General features: G+C 38.5%; 1 protein-coding gene across 1 annotated transcript; it reads right to left on the minus strand.

The window, feature by feature from the left end:
• Positions 1–286: 286 nt before the first annotated feature.
• LOC139505185 (UBX domain-containing protein 4-like) lies at positions 287–9,862 on the minus strand. Its single transcript, XM_071294948.1, has 2 exons — positions 9,623–9,862; positions 287–1,429 (listed from the first exon to the last, which is right to left on the minus strand). Exons 1-2 carry the CDS (start codon positions 9,742–9,744, stop codon positions 1,312–1,314), a joined length of 240 nt encoding a protein of 79 aa, XP_071151049.1. The 5' UTR covers positions 9,745–9,862; the 3' UTR covers positions 287–1,311.
• Positions 9,863–10,048: the final 186 nt, after the last annotated feature.

Below are 10,048 nucleotides of genomic sequence, written 5' to 3' on the forward strand. Positions count from 1 at the left end.
CCAAAACTCCGAAAATCAATCCCAACCTTTCTTTTGTGGTCATAAACCTTGTGTTAAAATTTCATAGATTTCCATTCACTTTTACTAAAGTTAGAGTGCGAAAACTAAAAGTATTCGGACGCCAACGACGACGACGACGACGACGCCAACGTGATAGCAATATACGACGAAAATTTTTTCAAATTTTGCGGTCGTATAAAAACAGAATTTTCCACATTTGAATTAATTCTTTCTGGCAAAGGAACACAAATATATTACATATACTTCATGGCAATAAGTCCAGAGACAGCTTTCATATTTTTATTCCAATATATAATTTAACTACAAATGTTATTAAATTAATCATCACAACTAAGAACTGTCTGTTCTTCCACTTTAAAATGGTATTTTAAGATACAGAACTGCAAATAACACCAAATGCCAAAAAAAAATAAAAAAAGTCATATTATTGCCATCTTTGTAACAGGTTATAAATACATTATCAATAATTACCCACTGTTTCAAATAATACAATTTATATCATATCCCTCAGTCACATGATTTTGATAAAAAACAAATGAAAATTTAATGATGCATTTACCAATATAAGTTATGACTGATCTCAATTTAAAATAATAAAAGATAAAAAAGACTTGCCTTCCCATTAAGAATTATCTAAATAAAGATTACTTTAGATCATAATCATCCTTGCATATCTGTTACTGTGGATTCATTAATATTTGTTGGATACTAATTTCGTGAAATTCGTGGGTACAGGGGAACCACAAATTTAAATGTTCAACGAATTACAAATATTCTAAAGGAATGAATGCAGACTTTACCAAAATCACGAAATTAAATATCCACGAATATGCCTCATTTTTCCTAAATTTTCCTCAATCCACGAAAATTGGTACCCACGAAAATAAATCAATCAACAGTAACTGGCAAAGCCTCATTTTAAATATCTGACAAACTTTTGTCTATCCTTGTATCATTCTAGTTTTTCCCTGTTTTTCCAGATAACGGCATTGCATTGCTGTTGTCCCTTTTTTAGATGTACTAAGTAGGTATTTTTCTTCCTTTTGTAGTTTTTAACACAATCCTTTAAAAGAAAAAAAATACTGTCATGCCAGCAATAATATACTATCAGTAAAATCTGATTGATTGGATTAAGGCAAAGTTTTCTATTTTTAATAGCTGACCATGCTGACTATCAAATCCAAAATCTTCATAGTTCATACTTATAAATAAATATAATTCTTGTTTCATTTTGAGAAAAATTGTCTGCATACATATTTTACTGTAAAATTTTCACAACATATATTGTCTCTACATTTGCTGTGTAGAGTTTCCATTCCAAGTTGCATTTTCATCATCATCATCATCTATCATATCTGTTAATCGTCGTACATTTCCATCTGTCCTTAATGGTCTTCTTTGGTAAGCACTGAAATTAGATCAATAAAGTGAAGTTAAAAATTGCAGAGATGACAGACACTAATTACAAAAATGGATTACAAGGTTAACATAGTGCATAAGTGGTTGTTTTGGAATCATAAGGTGATGGCTTTTTATAAACAGAGGTCAAGGTCAAATATAGCATGTAAGACCTCATACAAAATAATTTCAATAATTTCTGAGAACCATAACCATCTTGTTCAAGTGCTATTTTGATATATTGCAGGTTTCAAAGACAGTGGAGCAGAATTGAGGGACAGAGCCAAGCACTATATATATACAAAAGGAGATGTGCCAATATCAAATACAACTGCGTTGACTTCCAATGAATTGGTATTTACCACACACATTTTATTGTGTAAACAAAGCTTTTAATACAGAAGACCATAACTGGGGTAGTGGGACCAAACTGATTGGATGAAAAAAAAGAGAATCTACCATTTGCACTTCTGATTGGTCCTATAGGTTACAATTGAGCAATTATTTACAATGAATTTTTGATAGGGTACCTTGTCTGTTGCATACCAAATAAAGCCAGTTCTAAAAGAAGGTATAATGTCTATAATACAAATTTATATGGTAAAAAAATCAATTGCTTTGCTGAGCACAGCTCAGACGGCCGCAAAGATCCACCCTTGAACAGTTTGGGCAAAAATGGACACAATATTTGCACTTGATACAGGTCTGAATTTGAATTGTAATCAAATATTTGACACACAATAGGTTTCAGACACAGAATAAATGTAGTCAAAAAACTAAGAAGAGGTTATATGATTTGAATTGATATATTTTTTGCTTTTGTCCAATGCACTATGCTGTTGCCAATTGAACCCCTCCCCCCACAAAAACTAGAGGCTCTCAAGAGCCTGTATCGCTCACCTGACTCTACTTGGGTTTTTGAAATCATATAAAAAAAGATAAAATTTGGCTACAAAGTTACAAAACTTGGTCATCACTTCATAAGGAACATTCATGCTATGTTGGGTTTCATTCCATTCAGTGGTGCTCTAAAAGAAGACTTTTGTATGCATTTCACATAGGGTCCTATGTTAAACTAAATCCCCCGCTGGCGGCCATTTTGGATGATGGATCGGCTACAAAGTAACAACACTTGGTCAGCATCTCATAAGAAACATTTATGCTATGTTTGATTTCATTCCATTCAGTGGTTCTCCTCAAGAAGAAATTTGAATGAATTTTCCATAGGGTCCTGTTAAACTAAGTCTTCACTGGTGGCCATCTTGGATGTTTGATCAGCGACAAAGTAACAAAACACTTGGTCAGCATCTCATAAGAAACATTCATACTATGTTTGGTTTCATTCCATTTAGTGGTTCTCTAAAAGAAGACATTTGTATGCATTTCCCTAAGGGTCCTATGTTAAACTAAGTCCCCTGCTGGTGGCCATCTTGGATGATGGATCGGCTACAAAGTAACAACATTTGGTCAGCACCTCATAAGGAACATTCATGCCATGTTTAGTTTCATTCTATTCAACAGTTCTCTAAAAGAAGTCATTTGTATGCATTTCCCAAAGGGGCCTATGTTAAACTAAGTCCCCTGCTGGCGGCCATCTTGGATGATGGATTGGCTACAAATTACAACACTTGGTCAGCACCTCATAAGGCACATTCATGCCATGTTTGGTTTAATTCTATTTAACAGTTCTCTAAAAGAAGTCATTTGTATGCATTTCCCATAAGGTCCTATGTTAAACTAAGTTCCACGCTGGCGGCCATCTTGGATGATGGATCATCTACAAAGTGACAACACTTTGTCAGCACCTCATAAGGAACATTCATGCTATGTTTGGTTACATTCCATTCCGTAGTTCTCTAATAGAACACATTTGTATGTATTTCCCTTAGGGTTCTATGTTAAAGAACGTCCCCTGCTGGCGGCCATCTTGGATGATGGATCAGCTACAAAGTAACAACACTTGGTCAACACCTCATAAGGAATATTAATGCCATGTTTGGTTTCATTCCATTCAGTGATTCTCTAAAAGAAGTTATTTGTATGCATTTCCCATTGGGTTCTATGTTAAACCAAGTCCCCCCCTGGCAGCCGCCTTGGATGATGGATCGGCTACAAAGTAACAACATTTGGTCAGCACCCCACAATGAACACTCATGCCATGTTTGGTTTCATTCCATTTAAAGGTTCTCTAAAAGAAGTCATTTGTATGCATTTCCCATAGGGTCCTATGTTAAACTAAATCCCCCACTGGCAGCCATCTTGGATGATGGATCAGCTACAAAGTAACAACACTTGGTCAACACCTCATAAGGAATATTAATGCCATGTTTGGTTTCTTTCCATTCAGTGGTCCTATAAAAGAAATCATTTGTATGCATTTCTCATAGGGTCCTATGTTAAACTAAGTCCCCCGCTTGCGGCTGTCTTGGATGATGGATTGGCTACAAAGTAACAACACTTGGTCAGCACCTCATAAGGAATATTCTTGCCATGTTTGGTTTCATTCCATTCAGTGATTCTCTAAAAGAAGTCATTTGTATGCATTTCCCATAGGGTCCTATGTTAAACTAAGTCCCCTGCTGGTGGCCATCTTGGATGATGGATTGGCTACAAAGTAACAACACTTGATTAGCACCTCATGAGGAACATTCATGCCATGTTTGGTTTCATTCTATTCAACAGTTCTCTAAAAGAAGTCATTTGTATGCATTTCACATCGGGTCCTATGTTAAACTAAGTCCCCTGTTGGTGGCTATCTTGGATGATGGATCGGCTACAAAGTAACAACATTTGGTCAGCACCCCACAAGGAACACTCATGCCATGTTTGGTTTCATTCTATTCAACTGTTCTCTAAAAGAAGTCATTTGTATCATTTCCCAAAGGGACGATGTTAAAGTAAGTCCCCTGCTGGCGGCCATCTTGGATGATGGATTGGCTACAAATTACAACACTTGGTCAGCACCTCATAAGGAACATTCATGCCATGTTTGGTTTAATTCTATTTAACAGTTCTTTTAAAGAAGTCATTTGTATGCATTTCCCATAAGGTCCTATGTTAAGCTAAGTTCCACGCTGGTGGTCATCTTGGATGATAGTTCGGCTACAAAGTGACAACACTTTGTCAGCACCTCATAAGGAACATTCATGCTATGTTTGGTAACATTCCATTCCGTAGTTCTCTAATAGAAAACATTTGTATGTATTTCCCTTAGGGTCCTATGTTAAAGAACGTCCCCTGCTGGCGGCCATCTTGGATGATTGATCAGCTACAAAGTAACAACACTTGGTCAACACCTCATAAGAAATATTAATGCCATGTTTGGTTTCTTTCCATTCAGTGGTCCTCTAAAAGAAATCATTTATATGCATTTCTCATAGGGTCCTATGTTAAACTAAGTCCCCCGCTGGCGGCTGTCTTTGATGATGGATTTGCTACAAAGTAACAACACTTGGTCAGCACCTCATAAGAAATATTCATGCCATGTTTGGTTTCATTCTATTCAGTGATTCTCTAAAAGAAGTTATTTGTATGCATTTCCCATTGGGTCCTATGTTAAACTAAGTCCCCCCCTGGCAGCCGTCTTGGATGATGGATCGGCTACAAAGTAACAACATTTGGTCAGCACCCCACAAGGAACACTCATGCCATGTTTGGTTTCATTCCATTTAACGGTTCTCTAAAAGAAGTCATTTGTATGCATTTCCCATAGGGTCCTATGTTAAACTAAGTCCCCTGCTGGCGGCCATCTTGGATGATGGATAGGCTACAAAGTAACAACACTTGGTCAGCACCTCATAAGGAACATTCAAGCTATGTTTAGTTTCATTCCATTTAGTGGTTCTCTAAAAGAAGACATTTGTATGCATTTCCCTAAGGGTCCTATGTTAAACTAAGTCCCCGCTGGCGGCCATCTTGGATGATGGATTGGCTACAAAGTAACAACATTTGGTCAGCACCTCATAAGGAACATTCATGCCATATTTGGTTTCATTCCATTCAGTGGTTCGCTAGAAGAAGTTCAAAATGTAAAATGTTAACTATGACGATGACGGACGCCAAGTGATGAGAAAAGCTCACTTGGCCCTTCAGGCAAGGTGAGCTAAACTAGAGGCTCTCAAGAGCCTGTATCGCTCACCTTACTCTACTTGGGTTTTTGAAATCATATAAAAAAAGATAAAATTTGGCTACAAAGTTACAAAACTGGGTCATCACTTCAGAAGGAACATTCATGCTATGTTGGGTTTCATTCCATTCAGTGGTGCTCTAAAAGAAGACTTGTATGCATTTCACATAGGGTCCTATGTTAAACTAAATCCCCCGCTGGTGGCCATCTTGGACGATGGATTGGCTACAAAGTAACAACACTTGGTCAGCATCTCATAAGAAACATTTATGCTGTTTGATTTCATTCCATTCAGTGGTTCTCCTCAAGAAGACATTTGAATGAATTTTCCATAGGGTCCTGTTAAACTAAGTCCTCACTGGCGGCCATCTTGGATGTTTGATCAGCGACAAAGTAACAAAACACTTGGTCAGCATCTCATTAGGAACATTCATGCTATTTTTTGTTTTTTTTCCATTCAGTGGTTCACTAAAAGAAGTCATTTGTATGTATTTCCCTAAGGGTCCTATGTTAAACTAAGTCCCCTGCTGGCGACCATCTTGGATGATGGATCGGCTACAAAGCAACAACACTTTGTCAGCACCTCATAAGGAACATTCATGCCATGTTTGGTTTCATTCTATTCAACAGTTCTCTAAAAGAAGACATTTGTATGCATTTCCCTTAGGGTCCTATGTTAAACTAAGTCCCCCGCTGGTGGCCATCTTGGATGATGGATCGGCTACAAAGTAACAACACTTGATATGCACCTCATGAGGAACATTCATGCCATGTTTGGTTTCATTCTATTCATCAGTTCTCTAAAAGAAATCATTTGTATGCATTTCTCATAGTGTCCTATGTTAAACTAAGTCCCCCGCTGGCGGCTGTCTTGGATGATGGATTTGCTACAAAGTAACAACACTTGGTCAGCACCTCATAAGGAATATTCATGCCATGTTTGGTTTCATTCCATTCAGTGATTCTCTAAAAGAAGTTATTTGTATGCATTTCCCATTGGGTCCTATGTTAAACTAAGTCCCCCCCCTGGCAGCCGTCTTGGATGATGGATCGGCTATAAAGTAACAACATTTGGTCAGCACCCACAAGGAACATTCATGCCATGTTTGGTTTCATTCCATTTAACGGTTCTCTAAAAGAAGTCATTTGTATGCATTTCCCATAGGGTCCTATGTTAAACTAAGTCCCCTGCTGGCAGCCATCTTGGATGATGGATCGGCTACAAAGTAACAACACTTGGTCAGCACCTCATAAGGAACATTCATGCTATGTTTGGTTTCATTCCATTTAGTGGTTCTCTAAAAGAAGACATTTGTATGCATTTCCCTTAGGGTCTATGTTAAACTAAGTCCCCCGCTGTCGGCCATCTTGGATGATGGATCGGCTACAAAGTAACAATATTTGGTCAGCACCTCATAAGGAACATTCATGCCATGTTTGGTTTCATTCTATTCAACAATTCTCTAAAAGAAGTCATTTGTATGCATTTCCCACAGGTGTCCTATGTTAAACTAAGTCCCCTGCTGGTGGCCATCTTGGATGATGGATTGGCTACAAATTACAACACTTGGTCAGCACCTCATAAGGAACATTCATGCCATGTTTGGTTTAATTCTATTTAACAGTTCTCTAAAAGAAGTCATTTGTATGCATTTCCCATAAGGTCCTATGTTAAACTAAGTTCCACGCTGGCGGCCATCTTGGATGATGGATCATCTACAAAGTGACAACACTTTGTCAGCACCTCATAAGGAACATTCATGCTATGTTTGGTTACATTCCATTCCGTAGTTCTCTAATAGAACACATTTGTATGTATTTCCCTTAGGGTCCTATGTTAAAGAACATCCCCTGCTGGCGGCCATCTTGGATGATGGATCAGCTACAAAGTAACAACACTTGGTCAACACCTCATAAGGAATATTAATGCCATGTTTGGTTTCTTTCCATTCAGTGGTCCTCTAAAAGAAATCATTTGTATGCATTTCTCATAGGGTCCTATGTTAAACTAAGTCCCCCGCTGGCGGCTGTCTTGGATGATGGATTGGCTACAAAGTGACAACACTTTGTCAGCACCTCATAAGGAACATTCATGCTATGTTTGGTTACATTCCATTCAGTAGTTCTCTAAAAGAAGACATTTGTATGTATTTCACTTAGGGTCCTATGTTAAAGAACGTCCCCCGCTAGCGGCCATCTTGGATGATGGATCAGCTACAAAGTAACAACACTTGGTCAACACCTCATAAGGAATATTAATGCCATGTTTGGTTTCTTTCCATTCAGTGGTCCTCTAAAAGAAATCATTTGTATGCATTTCTCATAGGGTCCTATGTTAAACTAAGTCCCCCGCTGGCGGCTGTCTTGGATGATGGATTGGCTACAAAGTAACAACACTTGGTCAGCACCTCATAAGGAATATTCATGCCATGATTGGTTTCATTCCATTCAGGAATTCTCTAAAAGAAGTTATTTGTGTGCATTTCCCATTGGGTCCTATGTTAAACTAAGTCCCCCCCTGGCAGCCGTCTTGGATGATGGATCGGCTACAAAGTAACAACATTTGGTCAGCACCCCACAAGGAACACTCATGCCATGTTTGGTTTCATTCCATTTAACGGTTCTCTAAAAGAAGTCATTTGTATGCATTTCCCATAGGGTCCTATGTTAAACTAAGTCCCCTGCTGGCGGCCATCTTGGATGATGGATCGGCTACAAAGTAACAACACTTGGTCAGCACCTCATAAGGAACATTCATGCCATGTTTGGTTTCATTCCATTTAACAGTTCTCTAAAAGAAGTCATTTGTATGCATTTCCCATAGGGTCCTATGTTAAACTAAGTCCCCGCTGCGGCCATCTTGGATGATGGATTGGCTACAAAGTAACAACATTTGGTCAGCACCTCATAAGGAACATTCATGCCATATTTGGTTTCATTCCATTCAGTGGTTCTTTAGAAGAAGTTCAAAATGTAAAATGTTAACTATGACGATGACATACGCCAAGTGATGAGAAAAGCTCACTTGGCCCTTCAGGCCAGGTGAGCTAAAGTAGAGGCTCTCAAGAGCCTGTATCGCTCACCTGACTCTACATGGGTTTTTGAAATCATATAAAAACAGATAAAATTCGACTACAAAGTAACAACACTTGGCCAGAATCTCATAAGGAAAAGACTATTCATGCTATGTTTGATTTCATTCAATTCCTTGGTTCTCTAGAAGAAGACTTTTGTATGCCTTTCCCATAGGGTCCTATGTTAAACTAAGCCCCGGGTTGCAGCCATCTTGGATGATGGATGGGCTACAAAGTAACAACACTTGGTCAGCACCTCATAAGGAACATTCATGACTAGTTGGGTTTCATTCCATTCAGTGGTTCTCTAGAAGTCATTTGTATGCATTTCCAATAGGGTCCTATGTTAAACGTAGTTCCCCGCTGGCGGCCATCTTGGATGATGGATCGGCTACAAAGTTACAACACTTGATCAGCACCTCATAAGGAACATTCATGCTATGTTTGGTTTCATTCCATTCAGTGGTTCTCTAGAAGAAGTCATTTGTATGCATTTCCCATAGGGTCCTATGTTAAACTAAGTCCCCGGCTGGCGGCCATTTTGGATGATGGATCGGCTACAAAGTAACAACACTTGGTCAGCACCTCATAAGGAACATTCATGCCATATTTGGTTTCATTCAATTCAGTGGTTCTCTAGAATAAGTTCAAAATGTCAAAAGTTAACCACGACTACGATGGACAACGACGACGGACGACAGACGACAGACGACGGACGCCAAGTGATGAGAAAAGCTCACTTGGCCCTTCCGGCCAGGTGAGCTAAAAAGGGTTGACCCCCTTTTTTGCTTTTGTGCAATACACTGTGCTGTTGAGAATTGACTCCCCCCCCCCCCCCCCCCCCAACCCACCCCTAAAGTAAAAGCATACCATCCAATCAGAAGCCTCACTGATTTGTATTCTTACAACCATGATGGCATCTGTGTTTCTAGTCTCCCTCATAATATTGCTGTTGACATTTTTTAAGAGAAAAATTTATCTGACCCCAAATGCAAAGAATTACCTTTGAGGTTGAGCACCTCTGCTAGCTGGACTTGATGGTGATTCTGAGGGCATCTGCTCCTTTTCTGAAGATTCTTCTTTCTTTTGTTCTTGTGGTGGAGAACTTCTTCCAAAAATAAACATATACAAGAAGTTCCACAGGGTAATTAATGGAGATATGACCAATGATAGGATACCTCCTCCACCACTTGGATTAATAGTGCCTCCTTTTACCTTTCCCTTGAAAAGACATATGTTAATATTTACCTCCTATCTCTCAGAAGTTGAATAAATCATTTTATTATGGAAAGAGTTGCCTGTTGTGTTAGAGCATTCTATTGTAGAATTCTATATAAAACAAAAAGATCATTTCCAATGGAAAGGATTGTGCGCAGCAAAGAAATTTCTATTGAAAAAAAGCTGTGCACATCAAAAAGATATTTCCATA

Source organism: Mytilus edulis, unplaced genomic scaffold (assembly GCF_963676685.1).
Source record: "Mytilus edulis unplaced genomic scaffold, xbMytEdul2.2 SCAFFOLD_284, whole genome shotgun sequence".
Lineage (NCBI taxonomy): Eukaryota > Metazoa > Mollusca > Bivalvia > Mytilida > Mytilidae > Mytilus > Mytilus edulis.

What these genes read in the sequence shown, in the direction of transcription:
- LOC139505185 (XM_071294948.1), bottom strand. Translation starts at nt 9,744, where the DNA reads ATGTTTATTTTTGGAAGAAGTTCTCCACCACAAGAACAAAAGAAAGAA. An exon ending in AGAGGTGCTCAACCTCAAAG is followed by an intron (nt 1,430 to 9,622) that starts GTAATTCTTTGC and finishes ATCTAATTTCAG; the next exon opens with TGCTTACCAAAGAAGACCAT.